The 14,982-nt window shown below is 38.8% G+C and overlaps 2 protein-coding genes across 7 annotated transcripts in view; one reads left to right on the forward strand and one right to left on the reverse strand.

Moving 5' to 3' along the window:
* Positions 1-1,396, forward strand: part of cdin1 (CDAN1 interacting nuclease 1) — a 49,057-nt gene extending 47,661 nt beyond the window's left edge. Inside the window, exon 6 of the mRNA XM_056476972.1 lies at positions 467-1,396. Within this exon, the coding sequence (XP_056332947.1) occupies positions 467-599 (133 nt within the window). The 3' untranslated portion in view covers positions 600-1,396. The remainder of the gene's footprint in view (positions 1-466) is intronic.
* Positions 1,397-10,666: 9,270 nt separating this feature from the next.
* Positions 10,667-14,982, reverse strand: part of meis2a (Meis homeobox 2a) — a 92,217-nt gene continuing 87,901 nt past the window's right edge. For 4 of the 6 annotated variants that reach the window (XM_056476552.1, XM_056476554.1, XM_056476551.1 and 1 more), the window contains exon 13: positions 11,934-12,057. Coding sequence is in view for 2 of the 6 variants with exons in the window: in XM_056476556.1 (XP_056332531.1) it covers positions 11,924-12,057 (134 nt within the window). In the remaining 4 variants the exon portion in view is untranslated. Of the gene's footprint in view, positions 12,058-14,982 lie in introns of all 6 variants that reach the window. The other 2 variants (XM_056476556.1, XM_056476555.1) reach the window with 1 other exon arrangement.

The following is a 14,982-nucleotide window of genomic DNA, read 5'->3' on the forward strand; positions in this document are numbered from 1 at the left end:
ATTATAAATTACTTTTATGCTGGGTTTAGACCCAGTTGTGTGTCAGCAGTGTGTGAATATCTCCAGAATCTAATGCTCAACATGAATGGGTTGTTTTTGTTACAGTCAGACTTGATAGAAACAGTCTGCAGAAACACTTTGATTGACATTCTTCCATTGTATGATGTCATCAGAGGGGGAAAGCCCCGCCCACTAGTGACCGTCTCTCCTTCGGGACGTTAGTCTTGTTTTTGAATCTGCCTCTATGCTGACACGCAGACGTCTGTAGCTCCGCCCTCTTCTGACAAGAGCATACCTCATTTGCATTTAAAGTGACAGTCGCCAAAACGCCACAATTAGCATCAAAGCTTGGTCAGGGTCAGAGAGAGAAAACATTGTGTGCTATTTCCAGCTCAGCCTTCACACACACACTCTAGAGATCAGGTCCACTTTAAGATGCGTTTAGTGACGGTGTTTTCTTGCACAGGTTTGGTCCGGGTCTGGTCATCTACTGGTTCGGCTTCATCTCGGAGCTGGACTGCCAGCGGGAGCGAGGGATCCTGCTGAAGGACGGCTTCCCCACGGACATCAGCAGCCTGTGTGCGGGATCCCAGCGCTGAGGACGGGGCGTTTCTGATGGCATGAAGATCCGGAAGCAATTTAAGCTTTCCTGCAGCCAGAGACTCTGACAAACATGTGCTGTGAACTCCATCTGAACCAGCCGAGGTCAGTGTGAAGCCCAGCGGCGCCACGTCACTGCTGCTGACCCCTGTGTGTGTGTGTGTGTGTGTGTGTGTGTGTGTGTGTGTGTGTGTGTGCTGGTTACACTTTATTTTAAGTCTCCTTAACTATTATACATACATTTCAACTGCTAAAACTGCTAAATAATGCACGTTTGTGTCTTGTTTCTAGTCCAAATATCTGAAAATTCTGAAATCAAGAAGCGTTTTCTAGACTAGCCAAACATATTGTGGTGTTTTCAGAAGTAATGAGTCGAAATGAAGTGAGTTTATCCCCTTAAAATAAGCAAAATAATCTGACAATGGGGGAAGTAAAGAAGTCAGGTTTACACACCGTTCTGCTGACCCCATTAGCAGATTATTTAGCTTGTTTTAAGGAAAAACTCACCTGATTTCGACTCATTTGCATGTAATAACAATTTTTACGTTAATAATTACACCGGTGACCATCCCTCACACCTTAACCCACTCTTAACCCTTCCCATATCACTAAACCTGTCACTAACCCAACCCGGATCCCAGATTAATAGCACCATAACTGTTCTGCAATGCATTATAAACAGGATTAGTACATTGTGCTTATGTGTTGATGTGCATAGCAGTTGATGCGACTTCAAATAAAGTGTATGAATGTGTTACATGTTGATATGTAATAAATAAAGTGTGTGTTCTTCATATATCCTCTTCTCTGCGTCTGTCTGTCTGTCTGTCTGTCTGTCCGTCTGTCTTCTGGAGTCAAGAGTGTCCTTCTCCAAAACTTCCTCTTCCTCTTTGAGTGATAACAGATATCAGGAGCTTCCTGTCTGTTCTATATTAACCTGGAGAGCCTGACGTCTGAAATAATAGTGTTGTTTTTAGAAATGGAACAGTTACAGCTATATATATATATAAATGAGTTTGCCTCTCAGACATCTGCTTTTTAAATACAAATTGTCTATAAGATGCTTTACAATGTTATATTTGTGTGTGTACTTTAGATTAGTCAGTACGGAAGCTATTCTAGTAAAAATAACTTACGATGGCAGTCCAAAAAGAGGGTTATATGTTAACATTTTAAAAAGGGGGAAACTCAAGTAATAGTATCAAGAAATAAATATATGAAAATGTATTGAAAATGTGTATATTTCACTTGAATTTAAATGTTTTATCTTTCTATTACTATAGGTGTTTGGTGACAAATATTATTTTAATAATTATACCTGTTTAATAAATGTTTTTATCAAAAGCACTGAAATATATTACCTATCATTACTGAGAAATGGATGAAAATATTCATTTTCATAATGAGGTGGTACCCGGTTGGACCCCTTTTGCCTTCATATCTGCCTTAATGAATGGTGTCAGAGATTCAACAAGCTACTGTAGATATTCCTCAGAGATTTTGCTCCATATTGACATGATAGCATCACACAGTTGCTGCAGATTTGTCGGCTGCACATCCATGATGCCAATCTCCAGTTCCACCACATCCCAAAGGTGCTCTATTGGATTGAGCTCTGGTGACTGTGGAGGCCATTTGAGTACAGTGAACTCATTTTTTATGTTTGAGAAACCAGTCTGTAGCCTGTGTGAATTGTAGCCTCAGTTTCCTGTTCTTAGCGGACAGGAGCGGCACCCGGTGTGGTCTTCTGCTGCTGTAGCCCATCCGCCTCAAGGTTGGACGTGTTGTGTGTTCAGAGATGCTCTTCTGCAGACCTCGGTTGTAACGAGTGCTTATTTGAGTTACTGTTGCCTTTCTATCAGCTGGAACCAGTCTGGCCATTCTCCTCTGACCTCTGGCATCAACAAGGCATTTGCGCCCACAGAACTGCCGCTCACTGGATATTTCCTCTTTATCATTCTGTGTTAACCCTAGAGATGGTTGTGCGTGAAAATCCCAGTAGATCAGCAGTTTCTGAAATACTCAGAGCAGCCCGTCTGGCACCAACAACCATGCCACGTTCAAAGTCTCTTAAATCCCCTTTCTTCCCCATTCTGATGCTCGCTTTGACCTGCAGCAGATCGTCTTGACCATGTCTACATGCCTAAATGCAGTGAGCTGCTGCCATGTGATTGGCTGATTAGACATTTGCTTTAACAAGCATTGGGTAGGCTACTTTGTCTGTAGTGTATGTGTGAGTGTGTGTGGATGTTTCCCAGTGATGGGTTGCAGCTGGAAGGGCATCCGCTGCATAAAACATATGCTGGAATAGTTAGCGGTTCATTCCGCTGTGGTGACCCCTGATTAATAAAGGGACTAAGCTGAAAATAAAATAAACGAATGAATAACATTTCAATATTTGTCTGAAGCAGCCATTTAAAGCAGAAACTCCAACCTCTCCATCTTTTTCTCTGGACTTTTCTGTCTGTGAGACCCCAAGAGCGGCTCCCGTACCCACAATGCACTTCTCTGAGTTGACTGCTGGCTGTTAGCGCTGGTTTTCGGACTGAACAGGAAGCAGATCCGCAGTGGTTAGCAGCTGTTTCTGCTCACTCATTAACATATTCATCTCTCGTCAGAGAAGCAGGTGTGTTATTATGTGCTGCTGCTGCTGCTGCTGGACGTTTAGTTCGGTTTCACACACACACACACACACACACACACACACACACACACACACATTCTCCACTGGCAATTAAATGAGTGTTTTTTTCCTCCTGCAGCTGAAATTTCAACTGTTTAATCCGGTCAAACACAGAGTAGATGCAGCTAAACAGTGAATTAGTACATGAAATAAACATGTTTTACTCTATGCTTCTCTGATATATGGTCGTCTGCACTGAAATGTTGCTTTGTTTTCTATATCCTGCTTTAATATTGATAAGCTAATATGGTCAAAAGAATAATAAACTTGGCAGAAATACAGAAAAGGCTAAACAGAAATGCAGAAATGCAGTAAATGAATGTGTTACTGTGATTTAAAGCTGAATTATTTACTCCAGTTTTCAGAGTCACATCAAATAATTCTAATACTCTGATTTGATGAGCTAAAAACATTTCTGTTATCATTATTTCAGCTGCACATTTTATATTTCAGGATCAACAGTGTTTATTCCAACCCAAAACCTTTTGCAAAATTAACTAACCATAAGGCAAAGGAGAACCAACTCGCACTAAACTCTAGGCTTACGCTAGTTTAGTTGAATAAAATAAGTAAACAATGTAAATGAAATATGACAACAAGATGCTGCGCTGCTAGAGACTTGTATTATTGTCTGCTAAGTGAACGAGTCGTTCATAACGGAGATTCATTCACAAACGAATCGCTCCCTCTGATAGAATGAGAAGTCAAAGCAGCAGAAGGGGGGGGGGGGGGGGGTCAGATCACGGATTAGATCAGATTTAACAGGAAGGGAGGATAATACATTTCCATGCACACAAACACACACTCTTTGTCGGCAGTGCCCGTGCACACACTGATCCATCGATGTCAAATTATAATTTTCCTAATTTAAACATATATTAGCATACTGACCAGCGAGAAACCTCCCGATCATAGATATACGTATATATGTGTATATCTCTGGCCCTGGGTGGCCAATCCTCCACTGCAGCTTGGTCCCACATTCATTTCAAAGGAGCGCTACCCTGTACTAAAATGGCGGCTCTATTGACACATTCCTCTCAATGGACAACAATAAAGTAGGCGACATCTAATGTAAATATCTATGTTTGAACCCTACTATAGTAAAATACTTGAGTTGATCTGTTGTGGTGATTCTACAGTTGCTATAGGAACATGACAACTACAGTAAGTGATCTGTTGTGGTGATTCTGCAGTTGCTATGGCAACACAACAACTATAGTAATTGATCTGTTGTGGTGATTCTACAGTTGCTATGGTAACACAACAACTAAAGTAATTGATCTGTTGTGATCCTACAGTTGCTATGGTAACAACAACCACAGTAAGTGATCTGTGGTGATTCTCCAGTTGCTATGGGAACACGACAACTACAGTAAATGATCTGTTGTGGTGATTCTGCAGTTGCTAGGGTAACACAACAGCTATAGTAATTGATCTGTTGTGGTGATCCTACAGTTGCTATGGTAACAACAACCACAGTAAGTGATCTGTGGTGATTCTCCAGTTGCTATGGGAACACGACAACTACAGTAAATGATCTGTTGTGGTGATTCTGCAGTTGCTATGGTAACACAACAGCTATAGTAATTGATATGTTGTGGTGATTCTACAGTTGTTATGGTAATCCAACATCTATAGTAAGAGATCTGTTGTGGTGATTCTACAGTTGCTATGGTAACACAATCACTATAGTAATATAAATAAATGACCCAACACTGGAGTTGTTTTCTATAACTATAGGGTATATTATACCACAATACACCACCGTTTACTGCAGTAAAAACTGAAGTACAATATTTAGTACAGTTTATCAGTTCACTAGTTCATACTATGGTATGCTGGAGCACTCATTAACAAAAAGAAGACTACTATAAAATAAACACACGACTACAGCATGGTCAAAATCACTGCCGGGACTTCTCTTACTTTTGATTACCCAGCTGTACTCTTGATTCTAATCATATTATAAATTTGATTATTGATGGAAATGTGTAGTTGCGAGTTCTCCTATTGTGTACTTCTGTGTTTGTCAGTCAGACGCTGAATGGTGTGTGTGTGTGTGTAAGTGCTGCAGGAATGGAGATCTGCACGTTCTCCTCGGTCTGTCTAAATGTTTACGTGTGAGCTGAAGTGTTTCAGATGGCGGTGTGTTAAAGCCGTATCTCCTGCGCTGGTAAATGACTGTGATCTTTATTGTCGAGGCTTCAGGTCAGCGTCTGCAGGGCTCATCTGCTGTCAGTGGACGCTCAGGCCATTCGCTCTGATTGTTTTTGCCGCGGGGATTCCGTCCGACCCCTAAAGGTCAACAGCACGAGTGGCATTTGTGTTCTGACAGGCGACCCAGATTCACTCATATTCATATTCTGTTGGAGGCCGATGATCCGTCTGTCCGTGAGCGACAGTCAGACAACAGGGGAAAACTCTGATATTCACAGACATGCGACTGGGGAGGAATGAGCTTCAGTGGCTGGTGTGAAGCTCAAGTTATTATCCTTTTGCATTAAGTTTATTTAATAATGCATATTTTAAAAATCATTGACTTTTTTATCGTTTTGTTTTGTTCACTTTTATTTCGATGCTTTTTAAAAATATTCAAATTATAATTGTACATTTTTTTAATATATATTTTTTATTTTTCTAGCTTTGCATGTTTAAATGAGTTTTTATTTCGATGCTGTTTTTAAATTTGCTAGTCCTTTCAGTTTAGTTTTTATTGTTGTGAACACATTTCAGTTCTTATTGATTTCGTTATAGTAATTATAGTTCATCAGATGTTTTTATAAATGACAAAAACAAAAGTGCATCTACAGGTGTTTCTCTAAACACACAGGCCAATTTTACACCACACAACTAGTGCTTAAGTATTATTTATTTTTGCTATTTATCTCTTATTCTTGTTATTTGGTTATTATTAATTTGTTATTAAATAAATTATTCAGATAGTAGTTCATTTATTCAACACAGGCTCAATCGGAATACGATTAAGCTCCCTGTATACATTTATGTATGGCTGCATTTCGTCTTTAAAATGAACGCTATGGTGTGGTATGATGCCACCTCCGTGTGGACGGCTTTTCCACTGTTACCAGTTTGTCTAGTGGCTTGCCATGTACGTCGGCAGACTTGAGACACAGAGAGTTGACCGTGACGATTCGAGTCTGGTGAAGAACGGTTCCAGACAACATGTAAGACAAAAACTAAAGCCAAAAATAGAACAAACAAGTAAATAACAGAGTGAGAACAGGGTCAAATCTGAAGACTTGGTAAAAATCAGACGAGGGCTTTTCTTTTTCTGGACTGCTTTTGAACACACTGTTGATTGGGTTTAGGGAAGGGGATGGGCGGGACGAGCTGTGCTTTTAAAAACACTGTCTGTTGGGTTTAGGGAAATAGGTGGGCGGGGCGATCTGTGCTTTTGAAAACACTATTGGTTGGGTTTAAGGAAGAGGCGGGCTAGGGTCACATGATTATGATTGTCAGTCTGTGTCTGTTGATGATTGTGATTTTCAGATTGGGTCAGTTTATGGTGGTTGTCCATTGGTGATTGTCAGTCTGTGTCAGTGATTGTTAATCTGTTAGTGTTTGTAGTTGTAAATGTGTGTCTGTTCTGTTGGTTGTTACACAGTTCTTTAAATGAGAATTGTGTGTGCTTGTTTTGTGTAATTGATTGCTTATAACAGTACTCATTAGCCTAACCCTAACCCAAATAAATAATAAGACTGAATAATAATTTAGTTTTGCTACGGAGATCTGCTTCGTCACATCTCTGTCCCTTTTTTATCTTGTCAAATGTATTAATATTGTATTTTCAGTTGTTATTCTATAAGTTACATCAGTTGCAAATTAATATTAATTATTTATTTAAACTAAATGCGATGAAAAGGAAAGCTTGTAGGAAAAAAAATCCTCCAGTGTGAGTTTAATGTCAAAGATAGGTTTAAGAAGAACCCACTGCACACAGAAGATTGATATTAATACATCCACATGCCACAATTATTCAGACGTGATTAGAAAAACATCATATAAATAGCATCTATATTTCTGTCCTGTAATAGTGTTGACCCGTGAGTCACAGAAGAGGATGCTGGAGATCTCCTGGTGCTCAGATTCACCTCTTCAGCCTTCATTAAACATGATCCATCCGCTCTCACACACACACACACACACACACACACACACACACACACACACACACACATCAGCAGCAGTGGTCTAATTGACGGACAGCGCGTTCACTGCCGCTGTGTGTGTGTGTGTGTGTGTGTGCAGTTTTACTGATCGCGTGTGTAAAATCGTGTTCCCCTCATGCACAAATAAGCACGGAGATTTGGAGAATATTAGGAGGATATAGGAAATAAATGCAGAAATCTGTCGTCACGCCCTTATATTTCTTCGTTTATTGTGTCACCCAGAAGGGGTCGCTGCGACATTGAGCCCCGGGGTTTGGTCTTTCTCACACACATGCACAGATACACACATTCACATAAAGATACTCAGACTTTCGTAAATCCCTTCTTTTATTTTATTTGCGATATTCCCTTATTATTTACACTAAATAACACATCGTTTTTAGTCATTTAGGTACTTTATTTTCCACGTTAGACTCCATTTCATTGCATTTAAAATCTGCTGCGAGTTAAACCGCCGGAAAATGCGGACATTTTGTGCTTAATATTTATTTTACAGGCTATTGCAACTGTTAGAGTTATTATTATTGTTTTTAATTTCTAATATTATTCTGAGGTGTGGTCTCGGCTTCACTGAAATACAATGAGAAATCGTTTCCATGTTGTGCATCTGCTGTTTTAACTTCGATTCATTATTATTATTATTATTATTATTATTATTATTATTTTGACGTCTGGTCGCTGGAAAATTGTCATCTCAAAATTATTAATAAGACAGAAAGATGCAAAGTATTAAACTATATTACTATATAATTACATATAAACTATAATATATTAAACTATATTATCTGCAATTTTTTAGGACGTAATTAATTGCAATAAAAATAATAAATACAACGAATATTTCAGCCTACACCTCTATATGTATATTATAAGCGTTTAGTAATAGCCTAATCAAAATATAATATTAACAGAAGCCCTATAATAATAATAATAATAATGATGATGATGAAACTAAAATAATAGTAGCATGTGCATTAAATAAAACAGTGTTCAACATATTTCTTGCGGCACAATCTAAATTATTTAGGTTTCTTAAATGCTCGTCGTATTTTTACAGTTAATATTGTACTGAAACAGTTTAGGAATTAAAGCAAACATGTATATGGAGACCCATTTCTGTGCACTGACATCATTAAATAAATCTACAGTTATTAATTATTGGTGATTTATTGCGTCTGTTATTATGAGAAATGAAGGCGCGTGTGTGTGTGTGTGTGTGTGTGAAGGTCTGCAGACTGTAGTTTTCCTTCAGTTTCTTCATGAAAAACAGAAAGGGAGTGAGAGAGAGAGAGAGAGTGAGAGAGAGAGAGAGAACGTGCGCGTTATTTGCCTGCATGTGCTTTATTGATCAGTGACTGTGAGCTAATGTCATTATCCTCATCAATAGAGAATCACTGCGATGCTGACAGTGATTAATGATCAGGGGCCTCTGCGCGTGACCCCCGGGGTCCCACACACACACACACACACACAGCAGATGCCGCTTCAGATCAGCGTGTTCTCGGCGTGTATATGTGTGTGCAGAAAACAAGTGTGTGTTTCCTGTGAATAAATGAACGCGGTCTCGACATCCAGAGTAGCTGAATTATCGGAGATTTGTGATCCGATCAGAAATACTTCGCCGGTTTCCTCGTGTTTATTGTGCGCGTTTCTTCTGCTTTTGTGTGTTCGCGCGTTCCCGCGACTCTGACGGAGGAGGATGATGATGATGATGATGGTGAAGAAGGCAGGATCATCCATCATTCCTGTCAAAGGCGCAATTCAATCCACCTCCTGTCCCCTATTAATATGAAAATCAGCCCACAATGATGCCGGCTCTCCTTTCGCTCTTTTCCCTTTTCTTTCTTTCTTTTCAACCTTTAGTTTCTTTCTTTCTTTCTTTCTTTCTTCAGCTCGTTTCTACAATCTGAGAATAATTTTAGCAGGTCTTTTTTTCTCCGAAGATTAAACTAATCATTTAATCATCATCATCATCATCATTATTATTATTGTTGTTTTATTATTATTATTATTATTATTATTATATTTATTATTATTACTACTATTATTATTATTATTATATTTATTATTATTATTATTAAAACTTAAAATAATTAATTTAGATTTGCTCTTGATATTCGGTGGTTAATTGTCATTGTTTATTGTCATTTTATGTTCTTAATCATCTCCGTGTAATTTAGTTTTATTGCTGTAAAACACTCTGGGCAGCCTCTCGGTTGTAGAAAGGTGCTATATAAATTGAATAAGGTTGATTGATTATTACATATATATTTTTTGTGTTTATTTGTGATGTTTAATTTAATCTGCGTATTTAAAGCGTCTTTATAAAACAGCACAGTGTAAATAAATATGCGTAAATAAAGATCTTAAACTGCAAGCTATTTTTTCCGTGTGGACTTCAGGATGGAAACGCGCGTTGAAAATATAACCACGCAATATGAGTTTTATCTGCTGGATATTCATTCACATTTGTAGTATATTATTAATCATACTCTTTTGAAAATTACTCATTAATGTTGCAATAATTTCCAGCATTTTTTCCTTCAATTTTCTTTATTTTACAAATAATTGAAAACCTGCTTTAAAATAATAACAATATGTGCACGTTTTCCATTTATTCATTAAATCTTAAAACGAATTATTAAATATAAATATTTAGGAAAGGCATATTAAACATTGAAGTATCGAAAAAAGCCTAACTTTCATCCCTGTCCGCATGTAAATGTGCTTTTTTTATCCGAGATCATATATCGGAGGTTTCTAGAAATGCGCGTTCACTTGTTTAACGCGTTTCATTATTCGCGCTCGCTGCGCATGATTATCGTCGTCATTATTAATGTGATCGGAATGCAGAAAAGCATTTGTAAGTATTATAATATTATTGATAATAATAATGATGCAGAGGGTGTGTGTCGTGTGTGAATAAAGCCGCAGTGCAGTTTTCAGCCAGCAGGAGGCGCCGCAGAGACTCACGCCGAGAAAAGCGCTGTCCGCTCGGCTTAAACTCACAGCAGAGACCGTCCTCTCCTCTGGAGGTGTCTGCCTCACACAACAACAACCACAGAAATCATAAGAGCGAGTTTTTGCAATCATATTAAATAAGAACGATGTTGTATATGAAATAGTTTATATTATATCCACCACGTTTCACTGTGCAACACACCGTACAGCACACATGAATCTACCAAAATCAAAAAAAATGAAATATTTATTACAGCATTTGTGACTGAACACCTTTGAAACATTACGCCACAGTCCTCATACATAAAAGTATTGAATGTATTTCTGACAAAGCTCAAGGAGACAGTATTTCATCTTCTAGTGAGGAGCACGTGCTGAGAAAGGAAGGATTTAAAGGGGGGGGGGGGATTCATGGACATACAATATCAATGCCACAGCAGATCTGAAACTAGCAAAAAACATTCGTCTTCAATTGAGGTAAACACATAGAATATCTAACATGAAACAATTAATAGACTGAACTCTGTACGAAGATTTCTTACAATATTCTCTCAAGCTTTGAGTTCATAATTTAAGTTTTTTTTTCATCCTTTAAAAGTCTTCCTCCGTTGTATATGTGCCAAAGGACTGAGAGAATCCACGTGTGTCGGTCCGTATGGCAGATTCATATATATATATATATTTGATCCCCAGGGGTGAAATTGTTGTTGGTGTTGTTTTGTATTTTTTTTTCTCGAGGATACACGTCCTTCATAAGGCTCTTACTCTGAGAGTCCAAGATACAAAATTAATAATAATATTAATAATAATAATAATAAAATAAAACGTATAAAAGCAACACAATCCAGTGCTTGGGCAATTCAAAACGAAGAACTTCACCTACAGGGCAACATTCATTCATGGACCAAAATATGCATGACGAAACAAAAAGAGGCGGGGTTTCGCGAAAAACAGCGGGCTTCAATCGGCAGGTCGCTTAACGCTGCGATCGGAGCTCCTCTGCTTCGGATCTTCAGCACACACAGTGTGAAAAACAGGGTTTTACTCTAGGACTAGCTCATCAGACATGAAGTGAGTGATAAAAATGTACACAATTTAATTTAGTTTCTATGCTTTTATACTACAGTAGTTTGAACTCTTGGAGTCTCTTTTTTTCTTGATCATCTTTACAGTTCGATTGAAACATCCTCGGCTGATGTTGAACAGACTTTACAAAGCGACTCTTGGTCCTCCAGTAACAAAATTCACAAGATTAAAAAACGATCACAGCTCGTCTGGAACTCCACCGTTGTTCTCTTTTCCTTCAAAAAAAAACAACAACAACAACAAAAACTAAGGAGAAATCTGTCGAGGGGTTATTGTCCAGTTCATCCGTGATGGTGTTGGTCGGTTCCCTTGGGTCGCCGGTCCAGCAGCGCTGTGGTCAGGGGGGGGAGGTCAAAGGTCGTGGTCATTCTGCTGGAGGTGGAGGAGGGCTCTCCGCGCATTAGCATGGCCGCACGGGATGGAGGCTGACAAACGCAGGAGACGAGGGGCTTTTGGGTGGAGGGGTCAGTGATGCCATGCTCATGCCCACAGGACCACTGAGGTACGAAACTCCCCCCGGCACGCCTCGCAGACCTGACAGACGCACAGAAACACACACAGTCAGCGGTGCACGACTCGGATCTGCATTCAGGACACGCGTTCTGCAGCTAAAGATGTTTCAAACAAAGAGCACACTCGAGCGGAGACGCCTCGCATCTCTACTCCATTGATATGCATTCACATGCACGTTCTAGGAAACACCTCCATTTAGTGCACAAGCGTTCATTTCATTTATCTGTCCGTCCTCGATCGGGCTGCAGAACGTCTGAATCTGCACTTTAAGACATGCAGTGATGTGATGTTTATCCAACAGAAACAGCTTTATCAGAGTCCTCACTGAGATTCCTGACAGGATGAGATCTGACTTGTCTTGGTGACACTTTAAGTACAAATTCTCACTATTTACTAGTGTCTCACGTGGCCTACGAACATTTCCTGCTTATCATCAAACTATTTTATAACTGTAACAAGAGGCAATGCAATCACAATGTTAAAACAGCTGTCATGATGATATTTATCAATATGTGGCTCATTTTGGATTCTCAGAAGCTGTAGAAATTGTAAATCAGGAAATACATTGGCACCATTGCTTTTGTTTACATTCCTCAAAATGGTCTAATATAAAGCACATATTGTGCATGATCTTACTGTACATCTCCAGTACCTAAACCCAACTACTACCTTAACAATTATTAATAAGCAGCAGATTAGGAGGTTATTGAGGCAATAATCATAGCTGGTGCTTTAATAATAGCAAGAATTTCTCTTGAAATAGCAAATAAAGCATCACCAAATCCTTTACAAACCTGATCATTTATTTAGAGACTGTTATAAATACACCATACAGGACTATGTCATGTGGATTTTGCAGAAATAACTTCATAATACTTAAACATGTCAGAATCCCCATTTAAAATTACTGACAGGATGAGATCTGACTTGCCTTGGTGACACTTTAGTTCAAGTACAAGCTCACGCTATTCACTAGAGTCTTATTACAGGCCTGTTATTAAGATATCGGCTGGTTATAAAGCACATATTGTGCATGATCTTATTCCACATTGCCAATACCAAAACCCAACTACTACCTTAATTATTAATAAGCAGCAGATTTGGAGTTTATTGAGGCAATAATAATAGCTGATGCTTTAATAATAGCAAGAATTGCACCTTAAAATGAAGCAAACATTTACAAACCTGATCATTTATATAGAGACTGTTTATAAATACACCATACAGGATGATATATGGATTTTGCAGGAATAACTTCATAATACTTAAGTGAATCAGCGTTCAGAATCACCACTGATATTACTGACAGGATGAGATCTGACTTGCCTTGGTGACACTTTAGTTCAAGTACAAATTCACACTATTTACTAGAGTCTTATTACGAGGCTATTATTAAGATATCGGCTGGTTATAAAGCACATATTGTGCATGATCTTATTCTACATCGCCAATACCTAAACTCAACTACTACCTTAATTAATAATAAGCAGCAGATTTAGAGTTTATTGGGGCAATAATCATGGTCACTTTATTTTGATGGTCTGTTTGTTGAGTTTGAGTTACATTGCATCTACATGCCAGCTAATTCTCATCAGATTATGAGTAGACTGTTAGGTTGGGGTTAGGGTTAGTGTAAGTTGACATGTACTAGCAAAGTTTCTCATGGTCAGTTAAATGTCTGCTTAGCAGCAGTATCAACAGATATTAAGCAGTCAGTCTACTAATACTCAAATAGACCATCAAAATAAAGTGTTACCATAATCATAGCTGATGCTTTATTAATAGCCAGAATTGCATCTTAAAATGAAGCATCACCAAATCCTTTACAAACCTGATCATTTATTTAGAGACTGTTATAAATACACCATACAGGATGATATCATGTGGATTTTGCAGAAATAACTTCATAATACTTAAACATGTCAGAATCCCCACTGACATTACTGACAGGATGAGATCTGACTTGCCTTGGTGACACTTCAGTTCAAGTACAAATTCACACTATTCACTAGAGTCTTATTACAGGCCTGTTATTAAGATATCGGCTGGTTATAAAGCACATATGATCTAATTCCATATCTCCAATACCTAAACCCAACTACTACCTTAACAACTATTAATAAGCAGGAGATCAGGAGGTTATTAAGGCAAAGTCTTCGTTGCTTTATTAATAGCAAGAAGCATCACCAGATCCCTTACAAACGTGATCAATTTAGAGGCTGTTTAGCAACAGGCTCCATATAAGACGAGAGACTGTAAAGAGAAGTGCAAGCACAGATTCATGTGTGTGTGTTTTGATAATGTCGAAGAGCTTGTGTCGCGGTGCAGCACACACGCAGAGCGTCCGTGTTTTGTAACGTGACCCCAGGGGCATTAACAACATCATTTAAAGCAGGTCACTGCAAGGTCAGCGGGGCTCTCGCTGCAAATTCCTGTAGCGCTGCAGATTGTAATTAAAGCATCTCCAAACGTCCGAAGGCGTCGTTATTTAACCTGCAGATCTTCCTGTAAAGAGCGCAGTAGACGTGTGTGTGTCACGATCTGCATCCTTCAGTAACAGCACACCTCATGGCCAATCATAATTAAACAGCAAATATGAGCATATTGTGTGTGTGTGTGTGTGTGTGTGTGTAATCGAATCAGAGATGGCTAATATTCCTCCGCATTAAGCCATTAATCTAATTGCTCATGAAGCATAAAATATGTTACGTAATTAAATAGTCTGAGAATTATCCCGCGCCGTATTAAAAATTATCCAAGCTGAGCAAATGTTGTCTCTGCGGCTGTTTTAGGGAAGGCATTCACCGCGTTCCTGAGTCTATTAACGAGTGTGTGTGTGTGTGTGTGGGGGGGCTCCATTGCAGCACCGCTATGGTGACCTACAGGAAACTGCCGTCTATTTACATATAAAGGGTTCTTTTAATCAAGCAAAGTGTTATTATATTG

The sequence above is a fragment of the Danio aesculapii genome, chromosome 17, assembly GCF_903798145.1.
Source record: "Danio aesculapii chromosome 17, fDanAes4.1, whole genome shotgun sequence".
In the NCBI taxonomy this organism is placed as follows: Eukaryota; Metazoa; Chordata; class Actinopteri; order Cypriniformes; family Danionidae; genus Danio; species Danio aesculapii.